The sequence below is a fragment of the Gymnoscopelus microlampas genome (assembly GCF_963454915.1).
Source record: "Gymnoscopelus microlampas genome assembly, chromosome: 12".
Lineage (NCBI taxonomy): Eukaryota > Metazoa > Chordata > Actinopteri > Myctophiformes > Myctophidae > Gymnoscopelus > Gymnoscopelus microlampas.
Window position 1 is genome coordinate 53,089,227 of NC_139949.1, and position 25,392 is coordinate 53,114,618.

The 25,392-nt window shown below is 39.5% G+C and overlaps 1 protein-coding gene across 1 annotated transcript; it reads left to right on the top strand.

Annotated features, from left to right (window-relative positions):
* Positions 1–1,545: 1,545 nt before the first annotated feature.
* Positions 1,546–16,426, top strand: LOC311057639 (uncharacterized protein). Its single transcript, XM_084074647.1, has 3 exons — positions 1,546–1,861; positions 12,138–12,260; positions 15,407–16,426. Exons 1-3 carry the CDS (start codon positions 1,600–1,602, stop codon positions 16,093–16,095), a joined length of 1,074 nt encoding a protein of 357 aa, XP_083930773.1. The 5' UTR covers positions 1,546–1,599; the 3' UTR covers positions 16,096–16,426.
* Positions 16,427–25,392: the final 8,966 nt, after the last annotated feature.

The following is a 25,392-nucleotide window of genomic DNA, read 5'->3' on the forward strand; positions in this document are numbered from 1 at the left end:
TTGAACCGAATTAACCGAAATAACCAAATTAACCCCCCAAAAAAATAACAAACCCACCCGAAAACCCCCCCGAAAATGTTCGCGCTACGCGTACGCTTCGCGCGCGCTCATGTGTCCCTGATGTGTCCCCCACAGTTCATATTCCATTCCAGCCAAACATGTTTGAGAACCACTGCTCTATATAACATTTGTAGATTATAGAATAGTTGTCTGGCTACGTGAGACTAGGTCCACTGGACCCTGACCTGCAGACCAGCTGGATGCACATTGAATTAATGGCTCTGTAACACATTGAATTGCATTGTTGTGGAAATGTGCTATAAAAATACACATACCTAGATGAGCTTATGGGAGCTTATGTTTTACTCTGGTGGTTATTGTGTTAAGAGGGGTAAATAAGCAGGTGGAATTAGTGTTTGTGTAATCTCCTTCAGTTCATAGTTTTTTTTCAGGAAAGAAAGAAAGAGGTTGCAGAGCGAGGGGGAAAAACTGAAAAAGAAACATTTCAAAGAAACCTCTAAGTTCTATATTCAATATTCCGATTCGAGGTCTCACTATGGGAGAGCCCCCCCTGGTGCGTCCAGTGAGTCAAGGCCCAAAGCCGACCTCACTTCCCACCCACGCCTTAGCTAAGCCCCAGAGGCTGAGCTAACAAACATGGCGTCCGGGACCAGGCGTAGGTCCCGATTCAACCCCCACATTAACACATATTTGTCCCTCTAACCCCCATCTGAAAATGTTTTGTGTTCTGTGTTGTTGTTCCAAAATTCTTCCAAATAGTCCACATTTTATTTCAAGATTAAAAATAATAAATAGCAGATCTACAAGCTCATAATGCGCCGCAATGCAACACATTATGAGCTTGTAGATCTGCTATTTTAAAAATATTTTAAAACAATTTATACACTTTGAAATTGTGAAATTGGGAGATTCTGCAATAATGATCCACTTTCTACTTTTGGCAAAGTACATTTTTGATACCAATACTTTTGTACTTTTACTCAAGTGAATTTTGAATTTCGGACTTTTACTAGTAACAGAGTATTTCTACGTTTACATTATTGATACTTTTGCTAAAGTAAAAAACATGTTAGTACTTTTTCCACCACTGTACGGCAGTCGCTTCTTTTGATGCTTAAAGGAGTAGTTCACCCAAAAAACGACTTATTTTTGTATCAATTACACACCTCATGAAGCCTTGAATTCATGGATGTTTTGTTTTTGTCGCATTCCTGAGCCAATATAACTTGATGACCGGGTGTATTTCAGGATACATTGGCATCTTTCCGCCGGTAACCAAATCATTGGCTTAGGAATGCGACAAAAAAAATAATAATCTATGAATTCAAGGCTTCATGGGGTGTGCAATGAATTGATAGAAAATAAGTAATGTTTTGGGTGAACTACTCCTTTAATTGTTTTTATAGACCCTTGGTTGCTTGCTTGTTTCTCGCAAAGAATCTGGCAACGCTGCGTGAAACAAACGTAACCCGGAAGTAAATACGTTCCGTCCGTGCGTAGTTCTCTCCACACACATCCGTATCATCGTTTCTTAACGGCTGTGTGTAGAACAAACAAACAAACAAACAAACAAACACCATGTCTCCTAAGAAACGTGGTAAAACGTGTGAAACGGAGGGCGTCAGTCGGTGTATAAACGAACACATGACGTCAGTGGGAGAGGAGATCCTGGAGATGCTGTGCGTTCTTCTGGAACAAGGTGACGTCGACGTCTGTTGTCGCGAGAAGAAGCTGAACGTCAAGGTGTTCGTGCTGCAGCGCCTCAGTGCGGCCGCAGAGTGGATGTGCAGCCTGTTCCACAGAGAGATGCAGGCTCTGCTAGAGACACTGCACACTGCAGGTTGGTTACAGCCTACCTTTTTCATGCCAAGGACCCCTTAATTGATATACATTTGGCCGCGGACCCCCATCTGAAAATGTTTTGTGCCAGGGACCCCCGGAAGCAAAGATGTGAATTCAAAATGTTTGCTCTAAAAATATCTGCTCAAAGATATGCACACATCTTCATGATTTTTCAAAAATAGCAGATCTACAAGCTCATGCTTGCTATCTGTTATTTTTGAATCGCCAAAGCTAAGTGGTTAAAATGATTGTGACGTGTAAACTTAACCGTATTCCTAACCTTTACCTCAGTAAAACTATGTCTAAACCTAACCTTATTCCTGACCTTAACCTCAGTAAAACTATGTCTAAACCTAACCTTATTCCTAACCTTAACCTCAGTAAAACTATGTCTAAACCTAACCTTATTCCTAACCTTAACCTCAGTAAAACTATGTCTAAACCTAACCTTATTGCTAACCTTAACCTCAGTAAAACTATGTCTAAACCTAACCTTATTCCTAGACGTAACCTCAGTAAAACTATGTCTAAACCTAACCTTATTCCTAACCTTAACCTCAGTAAAACTATGTCTAAACCTAACCTTATTCCTAACCTTAACCTCAGTAAAACTATGCCTAAACCTAACCTTATTCCTAACCGTAACCTCAGTAAAACTATGTCTAACCTTATTCCTAACCCTAACCTCAGTAAAACTATGTCTAAACCTAACCTTATTCCTAACCGTAACCTCAGTAAAACTATGTCTAACCTTATTCCTAACCTTAACCTCAGTAAAACTATGTATAAACCTAACCTTAACCTCAGTAAACTATGTCCAAACCTAACCTTATTCCTAAACGTAACCTCAGTAAAACTATGTCTAAACCTAACCTTATTCCTAAACGTAACCTCAGTAAAACTATGTCTAAACCTAACCTTATACCTAACCTTAACCTCAGTAAAACTATGTCTAAACCTAACCTTATTCCTAAACGTAACCTCAGTAAAACTATGTCTAAACCTAACCTTATTCCTAACCTTAACCTCAGTAAAACTATGTCTAAACGTAACCTTATTCCTAAACGTAACCTCAGTAAAACTATGTCTAAACCTAACCTTATTCCTAACCTTAAAGTATGTCTAAACCTAACCTTATTCCTAACCTTAAACTATGTCTAAACCTAACCTTATTCCTAAACGTAACCTCAGTAAAACTATGTCTAAACCTAACCTTATTCCTAACCTTATAGTATGTCTAAACCTAACCTTATTCCTAACCTTAAACTGTGTCTAAACCTAACCTTACTCCTAAACGTAACCTCAGTAAAACTATGTCTAAACCTAACCTTATTCCTAACCTTTACCTCAGTAAAACTATGTCTAAACCTAACCTTATTCCTGACCTTAACCTCAGTAAAACTATGTCTAAACCTAACCTTATTCCTAACCTTAACCTCAGTAAAACTATGTCTAAACCTAACCTTATTCCTAACCTTAACCTCAGTAAAACTATGTCTAAACCTAACCTTATTGCTAACCTTAACCTCAGTAAAACTATGTCTAAACCTAACCTTATTCCTACACGTAACCTCAGTAAAACTATGTCTAAACCTAACCTTATTCCTAACCTTAACCTCAGTAAAACTATGTCTAAACCTAACCTTATTCCTAACCTTAACCTCAGTAAAACTATGCCTAAACCTAACCTTATTCCTAACCGTAACCTCAGTAAAACTATGTCTAACCTTATTCCTAACCCTAACCTCAGTAAAACTATGTCTAAACCTAACCTTATTCCTAACCGTAACCTCAGTAAAACTATGTCTAACCTTATTCCTAACCTTAACCTCAGTAAAACTGTATAAACCTAACCTTAACCTCAGTAAACTATGTCCAAACCTAACCTTATTCCTAAACGTAACCTCAGTAAAACTATGTCTAAACCTAACCTTATTCCTAAACGTAACCTCAGTAAAACTATGTCTAAACCTAACCTTATACCTAACCTTAACCTCAGTAAAACTATGTCTAAACCTAACCTTATTCCTAAACGTAACCTCAGTAAAACTATGTCTAAACCTAACCTTATTCCTAACCTTAACCTCAGTAAAACTATGTCTAAACGTAACCTTATTCCTAAACGTAACCTCAGTAAAACTATGTCTAAACCTAACCTTATTCCTAACCTTAAAGTATGTCTAAACCTAACCTTATTCCTAACCTTAAACTATGTCTAAACCTAACCTTATTCCTAAACGTAACCTCAGTAAAACTATGTCTAAACCTAACCTTATTCCTAACCTTAAAGTATGTCTAAAACTAACCTTATTCCTAACCTTAAACTGTGTCTAAACCTAACCTTATTCCTAAACGTAACCTCAGTAAAACTATGTCTAAACCTAACCTTATTCCTAACCTTAACCTCAGTAAAACTATGTCTAAACCTAACCTTATTCCTAACCTTAACTACAGTAAAACTATGTCTAAACCCAACCTTATTCCTAACCTTAACATCAGTAAAACTATGTCTAAACCCAACCTTATTCCTAACCTTAACATCAGTAAAACTATGTCTAAACCTAACCTTATTCCTAAACGTAACCTCAGTAAAACTATGTGTAAACCTAACCTTATTCCTAACCTTAACTTCAGTAAAACTATGTCTAAACCTAACCTTATTCCTAACCTTAGCCTCAGTAAAACTATTTCTAAACCTAACCTTATTCCTAACCTTAACCTCAGTAAAACTATGTCTAAACCTAACCTTATTCCTAACCTTAACCTCATTAAAACTATGTCTAAACCTAACCTTATTCCTAACCTTAGCCTCAGTAAAACTATGTCTAAACCTAACCTTATTCCTAACCTTAACCTCAGTAAAACTATGTCTAAACCTAACCTTATTCCTAACCTTAACATCAGTAAAACTATGTCTAAACCTAACCTTATTCCTAACCTTAACCTCAGTAAAACTATGTCTAAACCTAACCTTATTCCTAACCTTAACATCAGTAAAACTATGTCTAAACCTAACCTTATTCCTAAACGTAACCTCATTAAAACTATGTCTAAACCTAACCTTATTCCTAACCTTAGCCTCAGTAAAACTATGTCTAAACCTAACCTTATTCCTAAACGTAACCTCATTAAAACTATGTCTAAACCTAGCCTTATTCCTAACATTAACCTCAGTAAAACTATGTCTAAACCTAACCTTATTCCTAAACGTAACCTCATTAAAACTATGTCTAAACCTAACCTTATTCCTAACCGTAACCTCAGTAAAACTATGTCTAAACCTAACCTTATTCCTAACCTTAACCTCAGTAAAACTATGTCTAAACCTAACCTTATTCCTAACCTTAACATCAGTAAAACTATGTCTAAACCTAACCTTATTCCTAACCTTAACCTCAGTAAAACTATGTCTAAACCTAACCTTATTCCTAACCTTAACATCAGTAAAACTATGTCTAAACCTAACCTTATTCCTAACCTTAACCTCAGTAAAACTATGTCTAAACCTAACCTTATTCCTAACCTTAGCCTCAGTAAAACTATGTCTAAACCTAACCTTATTCCTAAACGTAACCTCATTAAAACTATGTCTAAACCTAGCCTTATTCCTAACATTAACCTCAGTAAAACTATGTCTAAACCTAACCTTATTCCTAAACGTAACCTCATTAAAACTATGTCTAAACCTAACCTTATTCCTAACCTTAACCTCAGTAAAACTATGTCTAAACCTAACCTTATTCCTAACCTTAACTACAGTAAAACTATGTCTAAACCCAACCTTATTCCTAACCTTAACATCAGTAAAACTATGTCTAAACCCAACCTTATTCCTAACCTTAACATCAGTAAAACTATGTCTAAACCTAACCTTATTCCTAAACGTAACCTCAGTAAAACTATGTGTAAACCTAACCTTATTCCTAACCTTAACTTCAGTAAAACTATGTCTAAACCTAACCTTATTCCTAACCTTAGCCTCAGTAAAACTATGTCTAAACCTAACCTTATTCCTAACCTTAACCTCAGTAAAACTATGTCTAAACCTAACCTTATTCCTAACCTTAACCTCATTAAAACTATGTCTAAACCTAACCTTATTCCTAACCTTAGCCTCAGTAAAACTATGTCTAAACCTAACCTTATTCCTAACCTTAACCTCAGTAAAACTATGTCTAAACCTAACCTTATTCCTAACCTTAACATCAGTAAAACTATGTCTAAACCTAACCTTATTCCTAACCTTAACCTCAGTAAAACTATGTCTAAACCTAACCTTATTCCTAACCTTAACATCAGTAAAACTATGTCTAAACCTAACCTTATTCCTAAACGTAACCTCATTAAAACTATGTCTAAACCTAACCTTATTCCTAACCTTAGCCTCAGTAAAACTATGTCTAAACCTAACCTTATTCCTAAACGTAACCTCATTAAAACTATGTCTAAACCTAGCCTTATTCCTAACATTAACCTCAGTAAAACTATGTCTAAACCTAACCTTATTCCTAAACGTAACCTCATTAAAACTATGTCTAAACCTAACCTTATTCCTAACCGTAACCTCAGTAAAACTATGTCTAAACCTAACCTTATTCCTAACCTTAACCTCAGTAAAACTATGTCTAAACCTAACCTTATTCCTAACCTTAACATCAGTAAAACTATGTCTAAACCTAACCTTATTCCTAACCTTAACCTCAGTAAAACTATGTCTAAACCTAACCTTATTCCTAACCTTAACATCAGTAAAACTATGTCTAAACCTAACCTTATTCCTAACCTTAACCTCAGTAAAACTATGTCTAAACCTAACCTTATTCCTAACCTTAGCCTCAGTAAAACTATGTCTAAACCTAACCTTATTCCTAAACGTAACCTCATTAAAACTATGTCTAAACCTAGCCTTATTCCTAACATTAACCTCAGTAAAACTATGTCTAAACCTAACCTTATTCCTAAACGTAACCTCATTAAAACTATGTCTAAACCTAACCTTATTCCTAACCGTAACCTCAGTAAAACTATGTCTAAACCTAACCTTATTCCTAACCTTAACCTCAGTTAAACTATGTCTAAACCTAACCTTATTCCTAACCTTAACCTCAGTAAAACTATGTCTAAACCTAACCTTAGTCCTAACCTTAGCCTCAGTAAAACTATTTCTAAACCTAACCTTATTCCTAAACGTAACCTCATTAAAACTATGTCTAAACCTAACCTTATTCCTAACCTTAACCTCATTAAAACTATGTCTAAACCTAACCTTATTCCTAACCTTAACCTCAGTAAAACTATGTCTAAACCTAACCTTATTCCTAACCGTAACCTCAGTAAAACTATGTCTAAACCTAACCTTATTCCTAACCTTAACCTCAGTAAAACTATGTCTAAACCTAACCTTATTCCTAACCTTAGCCTCAGTAAAACTATGTCTAAACCTAACCTTATTCCTAAATGTAACCTCAGTAAAACTATGTCTAAACCTAACCTTATTCCTAACCTTAACCTCAGTAAAACTATGTCTAAACCCAACGTTATTCCTAAACGTAACCTCAGTAAAACTATGTCTAAACCTAACCTTATTCCTGATCTTAACCTCAGTAAAACTATGTCTAAACCTAACCTTATTCCTAACATTAACCTCAGTAAAACTATGTCTAAACCTAACCTTATTCCTAACCGTAGCCTCAGTAAAACTATGTCTAAACCTAACCTTATTCCTAACATTAACCTCAGTAAAACTATGTCTAAACCTAACCTTATTCCTAACATTAACCTCAGTAAAACTATGTCTAAACCTAACCTTATTCCTAACATTAACCTCAGTAAAACTATGTCTAAACCTAACCTTATTCCTAACATTAACCTCAGTAAAACTATGTCTAAACCTAACCTTATTCCTAACCTTAACCTCAGTAAAACTATGTCTAAACCTAACCTTATTCCTAACCTTAACCTCAGTAAAACTATGTCTAAACCTAACCTTATTCCTAACCTTAGCCTCAGTAAAACTATGTCTAAACCTAACCTTATTCCTAAACGTAACCTCATTAAAACTATGTCTAAACCTAGCCTTATTCCTAACATTAACCTCAGTAAAACTATGTCTAAACCTAACCTTATTCCTAAACGTAACCTCATTAAAACTATGTCTAAACCTAACCTTATTCCTAACCTTAACCTCAGTAAAACTATGTCTAAACCTAACCTTATTCCTAACCTTAACTACAGTAAAACTATGTCTAAACCCAACCTTATTCCTAACCTTAACATCAGTAAAACTATGTCTAAACCCAACCTTATTCCTAACCTTAACATCAGTAAAACTATGTCTAAACCTAACCTTATTCCTAAACGTAACCTCAGTAAAACTATGTGTAAACCTAACCTTATTCCTAACCTTAACTTCAGTAAAACTATGTCTAAACCTAACCTTATTCCTAACCTTAGCCTCAGTAAAACTATGTCTAAACCTAACCTTATTCCTAACCTTAACCTCAGTAAAACTATGTCTAAACCTAACCTTATTCCTAACCTTAACCTCATTAAAACTATGTCTAAACCTAACCTTATTCCTAACCTTAGCCTCAGTAAAACTATGTCTAAACCTAACCTTATTCCTAACCTTAACCTCAGTAAAACTATGTCTAAACCTAACCTTATTCCTAACCTTAACATCAGTAAAACTATGTCTAAACCTAACCTTATTCCTAACCTTAACCTCAGTAAAACTATGTCTAAACCTAACCTTATTCCTAACCTTAACATCAGTAAAACTATGTCTAAACCTAACCTTATTCCTAAACGTAACCTCATTAAAACTATGTCTAAACCTAACCTTATTCCTAACCTTAGCCTCAGTAAAACTATGTCTAAACCTAACCTTATTCCTAAACGTAACCTCATTAAAACTATGTCTAAACCTAGCCTTATTCCTAACATTAACCTCAGTAAAACTATGTCTAAACCTAACCTTATTCCTAAACGTAACCTCATTAAAACTATGTCTAAACCTAACCTTATTCCTAACCGTAACCTCAGTAAAACTATGTCTAAACCTAACCTTATTCCTAACCTTAACCTCAGTAAAACTATGTCTAAACCTAACCTTATTCCTAACCTTAACATCAGTAAAACTATGTCTAAACCTAACCTTATTCCTAACCTTAACCTCAGTAAAACTATGTCTAAACCTAACCTTATTCCTAACCTTAACATCAGTAAAACTATGTCTAAACCTAACCTTATTCCTAACCTTAACCTCAGTAAAACTATGTCTAAACCTAACCTTATTCCTAACCTTAGCCTCAGTAAAACTATGTCTAAACCTAACCTTATTCCTAAACGTAACCTCATTAAAACTATGTCTAAACCTAGCCTTATTCCTAACATTAACCTCAGTAAAACTATGTCTAAACCTAACCTTATTCCTAAACGTAACCTCATTAAAACTATGTCTAAACCTAACCTTATTCCTAACCGTAACCTCAGTAAAACTATGTCTAAACCTAACCTTATTCCTAACCTTAACCTCAGTTAAACTATGTCTAAACCTAACCTTATTCCTAACCTTAACCTCAGTAAAACTATGTCTAAACCTAACCTTAGTCCTAACCTTAGCCTCAGTAAAACTATTTCTAAACCTAACCTTATTCCTAAACGTAACCTCATTAAAACTATGTCTAAACCTAACCTTATTCCTAACCTTAACCTCATTAAAACTATGTCTAAACCTAACCTTATTCCTAACCTTAACCTCAGTAAAACTATGTCTAAACCTAACCTTATTCCTAACCGTAACCTCAGTAAAACTATGTCTAAACCTAACCTTATTCCTAACCTTAACCTCAGTAAAACTATGTCTAAACCTAACCTTATTCCTAACCTTAGCCTCAGTAAAACTATGTCTAAACCTAACCTTATTCCTAAATGTAACCTCAGTAAAACTATGTCTAAACCTAACCTTATTCCTAACCTTAACCTCAGTAAAACTATGTCTAAACCCAACGTTATTCCTAAACGTAACCTCAGTAAAACTATGTCTAAACCTAACCTTATTCCTGATCTTAACCTCAGTAAAACTATGTCTAAACCTAACCTTATTCCTAACATTAACCTCAGTAAAACTATGTCTAAACCTAACCTTATTCCTAACCGTAGCCTCAGTAAAACTATGTCTAAACCTAACCTTATTCCTAACATTAACCTCAGTAAAACTATGTCTAAACCTAACCTTATTCCTAACATTAACCTCAGTAAAACTATGTCTAAACCTAACCTTATTCCTAACATTAACCTCAGTAAAACTATGTCTAAACCTAACCTTATTCCTAACATTAACCTCAGTAAAACTATGTCTAAACCTAACCTTATTCCTAACCTTAACCTCAGTAAAACTATGTCTAAACCTAACCTTATTCCTAACATTAACCTCAGTAAAACTATGTCTAAACCCAGTGTTGGGATAGTTACTAAAACATAGTAATATGTTACTTATTACATATTACTCGTTTAAACAGTAATGTAGTTACTTTACTTATTACTCCCTGCCAAAAGTACCTAGTTACTTATTACTTTAGTTACTTTTTTTTTCTCGCCCCCAGTAATTTGCATCCTTTCTCCCCAAAAGTCTAACTTTGCATTTTCAACATTAGCAGTTGTTTTTTTTCTCTTTTCTGCAGCCTACATTGTAAAATCCTCATTGTACACTCATTTGAATTATATTAACACTAAGACTTTTACAGTGTATGAATTCATAACTTACAGACTAAATGAAAACCATTTGACGACTATGAATTGAATACTAAGGACCTCAATGGAAACAAGTATTTTAAATGTATTTAATGTATTTTTTCCCTAATAAAATATTCAAATTCAAACACCTGGGCTCAAACAGATAATGACTCATCATGAGACACAATCTTTGAAAAACTTCTGTTGTTTATTAAAGCTCCAAACATAAACTAAACAAACATAGATAAAAACATCTTCATAAACTGCTATATTTCTTTGTAAACAAAATGTATTCTAATAAAATACAAAAATAAAAATGCTCCCATAGCAACACATATCATCGTGGGCTAGGCCTATGTACTAGGTTAAACAAAACAGTTAAACAACAAAACCTCTTCATAAAGTGCTTCATTTCTTTGTAAACAAAATGAATTCTAATAAAATAAAAAGGCTCCCATAGCAACACATATCATCGTGGTTCGTGGGTGTAGGAAATGTAAACTTCAAAACAATCATTCTGACTGACTGATATTTAGTGCATCATTCAGGACACAAAAAAACATATCAGGAAAATAAATCAAAAGTGTGTTCCACTTGACCACTTCATAGCAGCCTACAGCTAGGCCTATGGACTAGGCCTACGGTTAACCTCAGTAAAACTATGTCTAAACCTAACCTTATTCCTAACCTTAACCTCAGTAAAACTATGTCTAAACCTAACCTTATTCCTAACCTTAACCTCAGTAAAACTATGTCTAAACCTAACCTTATTCCTAACCTTAACCTCAGTAAAACTATGTCTAAACCTAACCTTATTCCTAACCTTAACCTCAGTAAACTATGTCTAAACCTAACCTTATTCCTAACCTTAACCTCAGTAAAAATATGTCTAAACCTAACCTTATTCCTAACCTTAACCTCAGTAAAACTATGTCTAAACCTAACCTTATTCCTAACCTTAACCTCAGTAAACTATGTCTAAACCTAACCTTATTCCTAACCTTAACCTCAGTAAAAATATGTCTAAACCTAACCTTATTCCTAACCTTAACCTCAGTAAAACTATGTCTAAACCTAACCTTATTCCTAACCTTAACCTCAGTAAAACTATGTCTAAACCTAACCTTATTCCTAACCTTAACCTCAGTAAAACTATGTCTAAACCTAACCTTATTCCTAACCTTAACCTCAGTAAAAATATGTCTAAACCTAACCTTATTCCTAACCTTAACCTCAGTAAAACTATGTCTAAACCTAACCTTATTCCTAACCTTAACCTCAGTAAAACTATGTCTAAACTTAACCTTATTCCTAAAATTAACCTCAGTAAAACTATGTCTAAACCTAACCTTATTCCTAACCTTAACCTCAGTAAAATTATGTCTAAACCTAACCTTATTCCTAAACGTAACCTCAGTAAAACTATGTCTAAACCTAACCTTATTCCTAACCTTAGCCTCAGTAAAACTATGTCTAAACTTAGCCTTATGCCTAATCGTCTGTATTTAACGTCCTTATTCCTCTTTCTTTATGTAAAGAGGAGAGGAGCCCCAGTCTGGACCAGGAGGAACCACAACCTCCACAGATTAAAGAGGAACCGGAAGAGATGGCTGATGTGTCAACAATGACAATACTACAGATGAGGTGCAACACTGTCTCAGGTAAAATGAAAAATTCCCCAAAAAATATGTATATATTAAATCTTAAACTGGGTGTAAACTAGAGGATTGTATAATCTTAAATCAGAGCAACACAAAGGCCTCTGCTTTGTCACAATTTCATTGTGTAATAGTAATAGCTATGAACATTTTTGCCGATGCAACTATACACTAAAGGTTTATATTTAAAAAAGCCCAATTCCGTAAATCTCTCCCACCGCCCCGGAAGAGCCAGAATGACATCAAACGGGGAAGTTTTGTCAAGTGACACACTTGAAATATGCAGAAAAATGCTGTTGGAATGACAATATTCTACACTTATTAGAAAGTAGCGTAACCTTTTTAATGAACATGACCAACAACATGTCACTTGTTATGTTTTTTTTTTTTGTAAGAATCTACTTGACCGTTTTTGCAGTATTCATAGAGAATGGATGTTAATGTGGGCACGGTGGTGCAGTCGGTAGGGCTGTTACCTCACAGCTAGAAGGTCCTGGGTTCGATTCCCGCCGGCGACGCTGGGGGCGTGTCTTCTCCTCCGCGTCATCAGCACCTGTACCCAAGGTGGGGTTTGTGAAAGGGCCTTTCTGTGTGGAGTTTGCATGTTCTCCCTGTGTCTCTCAGGGTAATCTCTCTATAACAGATTCTGCACTGCGTTGGAATCTGTCTTGAAGGTTCGTCAGAACGTGTACACACTGTGTGGGAGTGGGCGTGGCTTCAGATCAGGAAGCAGGCCGCGCTTTATCCAATCAAATGTAGTGGGCGGGATTCACGTGTCCGTCATCCTTCCCGACTCGAAACTTAAACCGAAACTAATTTAACAATAGTGTCCGCGGAGCAGACAACCACGGAAAGATATTCACATTTGAACTTACTCTTTCATCATAGAAACAAGTGGGCTTATAACCAAAACCATCCATGTTCTCTGGGAGAAGTGGTGTTAGTGTTCCGTGTAGAAATGTTATCTAGTCGGAATGAAAACGCAAGCTCACCACCGGAAGTGGAGCGGTGAAGGCAGACTTAAACCCCGTTTCCTTGCGCACAGGTCCTTCGTTAGCATTGGCCCAGAGTCACACTGAGGAGGACGAACAGCAGAGGTCGCTGTTTTTCCTTTTCAGTGTGTCTCTGGGTTCCGAGATTGCTCTCAGGGTAGTTAATACCCTCAGAAAAACATGTAGTAATACTGGTCGCTATACTGCCTCCCCCTTGATAGCCGGGGCGCCTGATGGAGGGGAAGGGAACTGGTTGGAATAACGTGTTCCTTCCACGCGCTACGTCCTACCAGGGAAACTCTCCCCTGTCAGGTGACAAGAAGGCTAGTTGGCTCTCATGCATTGAAGGAGGCATGAGCTCGGCTCTGGGCTCCCTAGGCTGGCAGGTGGCGTGTAGCGCCCAGGATTACTTAGTCAATTGGCACTGGGTGAAAAAGGGTTTAAAAATCGTGAGATTTTGAAACCCTTTTTCTAAAAAATAAGAAAAGATGGAGACCTGGATGTTAGATTGTGCTGCTTATGGCTCTGTTAGCCGATGTTAGCATTTGATGACGGTCGCCCGTAGCCAGACGCGCACGCCGGATTTTTTTGGGCGCACGCCGAAAATCTTTGGGTTCTCAAAATGCATATTTGTGCTCAAACACAAAGACTTATATAGTATATGTGCACAGTAATGAGCAGGAAAATATCTGTATAGTTGTCTAGTATATTTTGCACCCTGTCCGTCCGTCTGGCCGTCCGTCCGGCCGACACCGTTGGCGTGATCAAAATCATAGAATATTTTCCTTCACAATGATCCGACCGCCGATCACTTTAACCCATTAAGGCCTGAGGTTCCGATTCTACAAAATGTCTTCTAAATTTAAAAAAACTTTACTACTGTATGTCATTGGTGCTCAAACTCTTTCATGTCAAGGACCCCTCAAAATTATATGTATTTGACCCACATCTCAAAATATGTTGTTCCAGGGACCCCCCAGAAGCAAAACATATATATATATATATTCAAAAATGTGCACACATTTCTAGATTTTTCAAAAATTGCAGATCTACAAGCGTGTAGCGCGGCACTCGGTTGCCGCGCTATGAGCTTGTAGATCTGCTATTGAATAGCCAAAGTGTAAAAGAATGCTTTTTAGCTCAAATCAAAAAGTGACACAGATGCGTTCCAGGTCTTAACACATTCCACGCCAGAGTTTAATATCATAATGTACTCTCCAGTGCCAGCGATTTATTGTTGTTTTTTTGTTTTTTTCACGTCGCCACAGACCTCGCTAAATACCTTAAGATCGCGCGTCAAACTGTTTGTAGACACACAGGGTAGCTGTGTGAGTGGCCCAGAGAAGACCGTTTCGATCGGCGACATTCCATTTTGCAGTCGTCGCGGTTTATGTTAAACAGCGTTCAGTGAGGAGAAAAAAAACTCAGAGATAATGGCCGATTAGGGGAAGATTTAGAGCGAGGGCGGGTGGGAACGAAAATCTCCGGATACGGATTTTTCCATATCCGGGTGTGCTACAATGCAATGTGTCACTGTGAGAGAGGCCTACAATGAAATGTGTCACTGCGAGGGAGGCCTACAATGAAATGTGTCACTGCGAGGGAGGCCTACAATGAAATGTGTCACTGCGAGAGAGGCCTACAATGAAATGTGTCACTGCGAGGGAGGCCTACAATGAAATGTGAACCTGCGAGGGAAAAAAAAGAAAAAAGACCACTTCGCGTAGATCTACGCGACTGGCACGCTGCGCAATTATTTAGGTTAATGGGTTAATGGGTTAAAGGACATAGGGGGGTCTTGTAGAATCGGGGAAAAGAATGTTTTCCGCCGCGATGACCCATTCCATAGTTATGAGCAGTTGAATGTGGCTTCTTATTGCCAAAAAGCAAAAAGAAATCCCATAATATTGAACGAAACCAGCTCCATTTTGTTGTGATCACGTGATCTTTGGCTGTGCTCTTCATCATCATCGTCATGATTCACAGGCTGCGTAAACATCGCCCTCCAGCGTAAACCACTGAAAACACCACATGACGAGCCACTCGTCATTGGCGGCGTGAGCCTTGGGGCGAATTGACGAGTCCGCTCGCCAACGGTGGTCAAATGAGTTAATGGGTTTTTAATGGTTTTCTCTCGTCTCGTCTCGTTTTGTCTAGACTTTCTGCACCTCCCTGTGTGTAAACTGGAGGAGAGGAGGAGCCCCGGTCTGGTCAAGGAGGAACCAGAACCTCTACCACCCAGTGAAGAACTACTCCAAAGACCAGAGGAGGAGGCCGGTGGGTCAACGTCGTCGTTACTAGCAGTGAAAAGTGACGACGATGATGAAAACGAAGAGACGGAGCCTCTGGCCAGCACCTCGGCTGAAACCCAACTGAATGCGTCGGAGGAAGCTCACCCCGCGAGGAGTCGCCACGCGGGGACGAAAAGTTTCAGCTGTCCGGAGTGCGGTAAAACGTTCATTCGAACGGGACACCTGAAGATACACCGGATGGTTCACACGGGCGACAATCCCTACACGTGCGCGGTCTGCGGCAAAGGCTGCAGTCAGAACAGCGTGCTGAAAATACACATGAGGTCTCACACGGGGGAGAAACCCTTCACTTGTACCGTCTGCGGCAAAGGCTGCGTCGACGTGAGCGGCCTGAGGAGTCACATGAGGACGCATACGGGGGAGAAGCCGTTTGTTTGTACGGTCTGCGGCAAAGGGTGCAGTCGCAAGAACGACCTGAAGATACACCTGAGGACTCACACGGGGGAGAAGCCCTTTACTTGCGCGGTGTGCAACAAAGCCTTTGTCCACGTCGGCCATCTGAGGAGACACATGAAGACTCATATGGCTTTTTAGAGTGTTTCTAAAAAACACTCGAGGGGAAAACACTTTAGATGCATCGTGCGGCAAATGCTTTGTTTCAACTCTCTCTCACACAGAGGCCATTAATATAAAACCATGTCCCTCTGCACTCTAGCAATCACTGCACCTGCCGATACCTAGCCTCTCCGTCCTTGGCTGCTCAGTGATGCTGTTGAATAACTAAGTACATTTACTCAAGTACTATACAAGTGCTTACAATGCACAGTACAATGTTGAGGTGCTTTTACTTTACTTTCCATTTGTGTTACTTCTACTCCACTACAATTACAGCATATGACAGCTTTAGTTACTTGTTACATTGCAGATTTGAAAACCTATAGTAACCACACACATCCGATCTACAATGTGACACGTTATGAGCTTGTAGATCGTCTATTCTGAAAATTTTAGTACTATTTTGATCCTAAAACGCTCCATCCCCCCCCCCCGCCCCATACTCCACCGCCACCCCACCTCCCACAATTTTGATGGAAATAATTGTATACATTTCAAGCTCCAATTTAACACTTATGGTGTGTATTGGTCAACATAACCCCATACAACTCCCCCCCACCTCCTCTCACCCCGCACACACACACACACACACACACACACACACACACACACACACACACACACACACACACACACACACACACACGTATGATTGTTCATTCTAGTCCAGGATGATGACAAGTCATTTGTAGATGCTAAAGCAAAAATCAGCATTTCTTTATTTAGTTTTGTGTTTTTAAGACAAAGATCATCTGTACCTAGAGCAGTAGAGGCTTAAATAAAGGTTTCACAGATATGTGTCCTTTGTATGCTATTTCATTGCAGACATGGTATCAAAAGCTGTGTGTGTGTGTGTGTGTGTGTGTGTGTGTGTGTGTGTGTGTGTGTGTGTGTGTGTGTGTGTGTGTGTGTGTGTGTGTGTGTGGTTCACCCCCTTGAATTATGGAAATCAGATTTTTTTTAATGCAATTTCTTGCTGAAAACCATATTCTTGTAGTAACACCGGCTTCGAATGCTATCAATGCATTGAATGGGAGATTATCACGTTTTATCAGACCATTGAATGGGGCGAGTAGGTGAGGAGTAGGCGATACACGGACCTACCGCGATTTGTCAGACCATTCATTGAGCGTAGTCAGGAGCTACTGACCTACTTTGGAGGCGGAGCAGTCCTCACAACAATATTTACATTCTGTGCCTATCGGTACATAACTCTAACGGCGCTGAGTAGGCTCAGGCGAGCGTCGCACCGCTCAGGACGGCAACTCGGTCGCTTTAGCTCCCTCGGTGGTCACTCACACACGCGCACACACACACACACACACACACACACACACACACACACACACACACACACACACACACACACACACACACACACACACACACACACACACACACACACACACACACACACACACACAGAGAGAGACAGGAAGCCCTCATAAACAATTTGCACAAGTCATCACATCTCTGCCAAACATCTGCAAACTGTCAACTATTTAACCCTTTGTGTGTCTGTATTAGTTCATTCTGACTAGGACCCCTGAAACCTGGAATTTCCCCATGTATCTAACCCATTATAATTATTTGACGCATTAGTCCCACCTCCGAGCCAGGAGGTGAAGATTAGATGCGAGTCCGGAGGAAGCAAGCAGGTTAGACTGACGACCACATTCCACTTCCTCACACTCCTGCTCGCTCGCTCCTCCATGTCATGTCATGCTATATTTCTCATATATGAGCTGTTTGACATGCAAGCCCTCACCATGCACAACAAACAGCATGATTGTATAAATCAGTGGTTTTCAACCTTTTTCATGCCAAGGACCCCTAAATTGATATACATTTGGCCGCGGACCCCCATTTGAAAATGTTTCCTGCCAGGGACCCCCCAGAAGCAAAGATATCAGTTAATTTTCGCTTTAAAAAATATAAATGATCAAAGATATGCACAGTTTTTCAAGGTTTTTCAAAAATAGCAGATCTACAAGCTCATAGCGCGGCACTCGGTGCCGCGCTATGAGCTTGTAGATCTGCTATTTTTGAATAGCCTAAGCTAAGTGGTTAAAAAATATTGTGATGCTATGAGCTAATTTTGCTGGGGACCCCCTGGTACTCTTTCAAGGACCACTGGTGGTCCCCGGACCACTGGTTGAAAAACACTGGTATAAATTAAATATCAACTCATTATTTAGTGTGTTGTTTCTGTAGCGTTGATCACTGTTATTCAATGTGAAAACTATAGCATAATGTTTTTCCATCATCACACCAACTCGTCATCATGTTCACGTGTTTGTTGTTAAGAAACTTCTCCTCTCTTCAGGGCGCTCGGGTGGCGCTGTGGTTAAGTCCCTGCCCTCCACCACGGCGGTTGTGGGTTCGAATCCACCGTGGTGCATCCGGCTTTGTCGAGCGTCTACACAAACACAATTGGCCCGTGTTCGGGGGAGGGAAGCCGGGAGGGGAGGGGAGGGTGAAAAGAAATGAACTGCGATTGGTCAGGGCTCGGTTGGAATTGTGTGTGTGTGTGTGTGTGTGTGTACGCATACGCGCATGCTCATTCATAAAATACACCATATGGTAGAATGTATTTCTTATTAAACAGAAGTAGATTTCAGTAACATGATCAATCACTCACACACACACACTCTCTCTCTCTCTCTCTCTCTCTCTCAGACGGGGAGTCCCCTGTTACTGAGTCATGTGATGACCACACACCGCCCACTTCACACTGGTTGTGATTTTTTAAAGATTATCAGAATATATAGAAGTGTATTATTTTATAGATTATCAGAATATATAGAAGTGTATTATTTTATAGATTATCAGAATATATAGAAGTGTATTATTTTATAGATTATCAGAATATATAGAAGTGTATTATTTTAACCCTGTGTTCTCACCACCAGCTCCAGCAGGTCGCCGGGTTTGCACACGTGGTCGACAAAGTTTTGGCGGAGTACACGTTGAGGTCCTGGTTCTCCTGCAGCTTGGAGAAGATGCACTCCTCCTGGGAGCAGAAGGCGGAGTACTACTGCACCTCCTGCACGGGGCTACGGGGCCCTCCTCCTCCTCCTCCTCCATGTGCTCCTTGGTGGTGAAGCCGCAGTGGGACGTGGGCGTGCGGTCGTCCAGCTCCTAGGCGACACCGACCCGCAGCTCGTCCTTCTCCAGCCCAGAGGATCCCCTGTAGGTCCAGGTCTGTGATCATCTGATCCAGTTGGTTTCCAGTGGTGTAAGGTAACTAAGTACATTTACTCAAGTACTGTACTTAAGTACAGTTTTGAGGTGCTTTTACTTTACTTGAGTATTTCCCAATTGTCTGTCTATGTTATACATAGGCTATTTTCAAACATTTTAGTACTTTTACTTTTGGTACTTTAAGTACATTTTGATACCAATACTTTTGTACTTTTACTCAGGTAAATTTTGAATTCCAGACTTTAACTTGTAACAGAGTACTTCTACATTGTAGTATTGATACTTTTACTTAAATAAAACATTTGAGTACTTCTTCCACCACTGTTCGTTTTCCCATCAACGACTTGTCTTGAGGCATATGGACTGCACTGTCTGGGAGAGATGGAGAGAGGAGAGAAAGGAGGAATGGAGAGAGAGAGAGAGAGAGAGAGAGAGAGAGAGGGAGAGAATGACTCAGTGACCCTAATAGGCTGCACCAGCGCTCCTGTTTTCTGACCTAAAGGGGGCGCGTTTAACATCTCCGGCAAGAGAATCCGTGTGATCCCATTGGTTCACCGATCTGTCCGTCAGCCCCCCGCCCCCCCGTCAACACAACATTACGAGCGACGCCCACTGCACTCTGGTTGGTTGGTTGGGGGAAATGAAACACTTCCTATATATCGGGTACACCGACGCACTGGTCCAGGATTTTATTTTTGTTAGCAAAACTAAACAATAAAAGCCTGGAGATGGAGGCTACAGTGACCCAGACATGCTCCATGACAAACCCTCACCTACAGACATGCCCCTCCCCCTCAGCCAGCTGGTTCTGGGACTCTGGACTGTACACAAATACAAGCAGAAGTGCAGATGGGGGGGGGGGGGGGGGGGGGGAACAAACACTATAACCACATTACAGTGGGTGGCCAGTGACAAAAACCTTTACATCAGTGGTTCTCAAACTTTTTCATGTCAAGGACCCCCAAATTGACACGTATTGGCCCGTGGACCCCCTTTTAAAAAGATATGCCAGGGACCCCCATAAGAGACGATTTTTACAGCTCTAGCAGTGATTCTTAACCATTTTTAAACCCCCAGCTTGTCATGCAATAGGCTACGGACCCCCGTTTAATGGCCTTACTATCTCTGGGACCCCAATTTATATTGTAAAGTCAATGTTAATTTAACTCTGAGAGTGTACACATGGTTCCAAATGGACCCGTTAGGGTCCATTTGGAACCATGTGTACACTCTCAGAGTTACAGATACATAAGGTTCCATTTGGTTCCTATCCATCATTTAGCTGGGGACCCCCTGGAACTCCCTCAAGGACCCCTGGGGGTCCCCGGAGGCCCGGACCCCACTTTGAGAACCAACGCTTTACATCATGCATGTCACACAAACAGAATGCGGCACACACAACACCAATGTTTTTTTATAACGTGGAGTGTGGAAGTTAAATGGTGGATTTGTGGATAGGGCTCTATACGAACAAACTTGTTATATGTATTATTATATTAAGGTGTTTGGTGCTTTCATATATAAGGGGGGGGGGGGGGCAGAATGGTCCTACTCCTTGTTTTGTATCAGTCATTGTTCCAGCATACATTCTCCTTGTTAAGTAGTGACTAGGGACTTGTTCTTATCTGATCGGAGGAGCAAAAGACTCTACGAGGACCACCCCCCCTTTATATAATACTGAATGTGATCTGTAAACATGCTGTTCTTTCTATCTCCCCAGCTTAGGGAGCGGGTGGAGAGGCTGATGAAGACCATGCGAGATCCCTCCTTGCCAGTGTTGGAGCTGCAGGACATCATGACCAGTGTGTCTGGTCGCATTCTCCCTGCTGTTGAGAAGGCTGTCAAGAAAGACATGACACAGTATGTCAGCAACATAACCTCAGTGCTGTGCCAGTTCCCGAGCCAGCACCCAGCAGGTAATGCACGAGCGCTCGTTTCTAAATGAGGCTATATATTTATTCACATGATTCAGACAGGTTCTTTCTTACTTCAAATCAAGACAAATGGTTTAATTATGAACATGGAATGTTATCCCTCATTTCCAGATCGCCAACATCCTCGACAGCCATGCTGCTACTCTGAACAGGAAGTCAGAGAGAGAGAGAGAGGTCTTCTTCATGAACACTCAGAGCATTGTGCAGTTCAGAAGTGAGTATATCCTAGGATATACTAGCGCTCTTTCTGCCCGTCATCCTCCACCCTTCACATATCATCATTTTGAAGCTTAGGCTGCTTAGGCGACTAACCAAGGGGCAATGTGAAGACCTGTTGAGTGTTGTTCAAGTGTTCAAGTATGTATTTGCACTTCGTGAAGAAAAAAAAGCTGACATGGCCAAAGTGCTCAACTACATCTCCCACGCCCAAGTTCCCAAAAATAATCTCCTGGTCACTAGTTGGTGTACAAATTGAATGAACACTGGGGATTTGACTGTGTACGTTGTCCTCTTGCGTGTCTAGGACCAGCTGTGTGGGCGAGATCCCACCCTCGTTGATGACCATCCTGACCGAGCTCACCCAGCTCAGCAAGACGACCAACGCCATTCAGCTGAATGAAAATGGTATGTGGCTACAGCACACATACAAAGATGCCCCGTGTGAAACCGTTAAGTCACCACTTAATCATTAAGGGGTGTCTTAGCAGGATGCAGCTATATTAATTCATGACCAACTGAAAATAATTGATGCGTCAAATTATTTTACACTCCCCCAGGTGCTGATAGCCTCCCACCTGCCCTCCTATGAGCTCAGGCACAACCAGGTGGCCTACACTTGACGGACAGCACTTCAAACTCAGGGTGGAGCGACAGCACTCATAGGTATGGTATGAGCTCAAGCATGTGGGCGACCTCAATCACTCTGCTGGGACAGATTTGACAAATTTAAGTGAAGGCCTCACCCAAGTAATGCCATCTTTTTAACTTTAACCTGGTTACTAAAAGTTTTATGAGATTGCAATTTCATTTGCGATAAACAAATGGTATGTTGTAATGCAAATGAGCTGAAAGTAGTGGCAGTATAACTATGATCTATGGTCTCTTCACTTGACTCTACAGATGTACAGATATTTCCAGACATTCTGACATTCTGCATTTGGGCAAGGCCCGTTCTCCCGCTCTGCAATACAGACACGACACCCGACCAGGCGTTTGGAGCAGGAGGACAGCATGGGCTGTGTCATTGTTTCTATTTAGAAAAAGAAAGAAAAAATACACGCAAGAAAAACACACATTTTATCGTTTATCATTGATATTATACACACATTTTTCAGTGTCCACACCAGCCATAACTGGTGTGGACTAGTCTAGGTGGACAAATGTCCGTCTTGTGACATGATGTCATCAATAGATACAATTTTGGTTTGATAAAAAGTTGGGTTTGAAAATCAGACATTTATCTATGCTAGTATGGATAGCTGACTCCATTCATATTTGTTGAATGATTTTTGATTCTCTTTGTTTTATTTCCTGAAAAGCAAAGTCTTAACATTTTATTTACTTGTCTCTCAATCCATATTTTTTTCTTTTAAGTCAAAATGTTATATACAGTCAATATATTTTAACCGTTCAAGCCAGTTGTCACAACACTAATTCCAATACTATATTGGATTATTACTGTGTTACCGATGCAAAATGGAAACAATACCTCTGCAGAGCAGGCAGGCAAATGCCTGTTTGGCAACCGGTGCCTGTGGTTCCACCAGCTCCTGGGTAGCAGACACTACACCTTGAATTTTCTGTGTGACCTCTTGCAGGCCTTGAGCTCCATCTAGAAGGTCGCCCACATGCTGCCTCAGGGACTGCAGTTCGGACGGCTCAGTTCTGGAACTGAGACATTTCACAAATCATTAGCAGATCAAGTTTAAGCTTTGAGAACAAACATTCTGGAGTGAAAAACAGGTGAAGCAGGATTATAGTGCATACTTAAGCACTTGACAGACTTAATGCTGCTGTGAAAAACTGAAAATACAATCTTAGTCCTACTGCATGCCTTATGGTTTAAGTTGCATTGCACAGCCATCAGTTTGTAAGCAAGAAATATCCCTGATATTAGACATAGAGGAACAATTTCTCTTATTGATGGAGTGATTCAAATTCAACAGCTAAAAACTCACTCAACAGTAGCTCTCACTCTTGATAAAGCAACTGTTAATTAAAAAAAAAAAGATATTTTGTTTTACAATACCCGACTCTGTCTTTCGCACCACTACCTGATTTTCAGGTAGTGGTTTTCATCCACAGCCAGCACCTTCCTGGCATTTTTGCTTCCAGTAGCTGGACCCTACATTGAGAATAATGCAGAGTCAAGCTAGCACATTTAAGAAGGTGCTCATTTACTAATGACACTAATTTCAGATCATTTTAATTACAACATTCAGCAATGCATATATGAGCACAAATGACATGAGGATTGACCTGTAAAACAAACAATAGTTAAGTAAGCCAAGCTAAGACAACATGTAGTCTACACTGCAGTGAATCATGTTGTCTAGCGACAGACCAAAGTGAGACTTATGCACTTGACAGACTTTATGCTGCAGTGAGAAACATGGGATTAAACGCATTAAAGTAACTGTTTTCCTGTTCTCTGTTATACATTATAGTTCCTAAGTACAGTAACCAGGTTAAAGTTACTAAAGTTAAAAAAATGGCATTACTTGGGTGAGGCCTTCACTGAAATCTGTCATGCACGTCCCAGCAGAGTGATTCAAATTCAACAGCTAAGAAGTATCACAGTAGCTCTCACTCTCGATAAAGCATATGTTAATTCCAAATATTAACACCTCAGTCTACAGTCTTTCTATGCTTATGTGTTCACTAATGATTATTTGTCCTAGTGTCTATGCTGACCTGGTCTTGGCTAGACACCTGTCACTCCCCTTCTCAGCTCATGTGTGATTAGAGCCTGACACTATAAAGAGGAGCTGTAGCCAGCTCTCGGCTATTCCCCCCAGCACCCCAGCAGAGCACAAGAGTTTATTGGTTCCCTTGACTATTTGTACTTTCTTTATTTCAGTTACGATGGGCTGATTGTAATGATAATAAACTTTATTTGTATAGCACCTTTCATGACATGAAATGCAGCGCAAAGTGCTTTACAGAGCAAGAATACAGTTACAGTTACAACCAATTTAACAATAAAGCAAACTAAAATAAAATAAAATAAAAGCAAAAGCATAAAACAACATTAAAATAGGCAATACAGTGAGGACTTAAAAATCAACCAAAGAATCAGCTAAAAGCAAGAGTGAAGAAATAGGTCTTGAGCTGTGCTTTAAAGCTATCGACAGAGGCTGCCTGTCTTAGGTGTAATGGGAGTTTATTCCACACTGTTGGTCCGTAAAAGCAGAATGCTGCTTCACCGTATTTTTTATATGTCATTGTAGGCACCTCGAGCAGGTCAGCACTTGAAGACCTGAGGGGCCGGTTTGGAACATATCTCTCTAGGCAGTCATAGAGGTAGGAAGGTGCCAGACAATTTAGAGCTTTATATGTAAAGCTATATAAGTATATAAGTGTTTTTAATGTTTGGTATGATTTTCGTTATTGGTTACTTTGTACTTTGTGTTTTGGTAGTTCATGGGAGTCTGGTGAAAGGACACAATTGTAACTTTAATTAGAAATATAAATAAAGATTCTTTATTTAACTGCTGTCCCTTCAGACTCAGTGATTTCATTTCCCATAGAGTGTGAGGACGTAGTCTTCTTCGTTTGCCACCTTCACCTTATCGACGATGACAGGGAGTACTGCTTCTGCTTCGACAAAAGATTAACATGTATTTGTCCACAGACCCCCATCTGATAAGATTTGGTTTTAAATATACTTATTTTCAGGTTTGTGTGTGATTGTGTGGTAACAATGTGTGTTAACATAATTTATACACTAGTCTTGACTTTCTGTTCTGATTCAGATTACACAAACTAGGTATACCACCTGTTTGATGAATGTAACCGAGGGTGATGAGTTAAACAAAGGGGCTTTGAGGAATGTTCAGGATGATCTTATACAAGACCATAGATGTAATATAGTTGGATGATTACATGATATGATTAGATGGCGGACAAGTTTCAAATA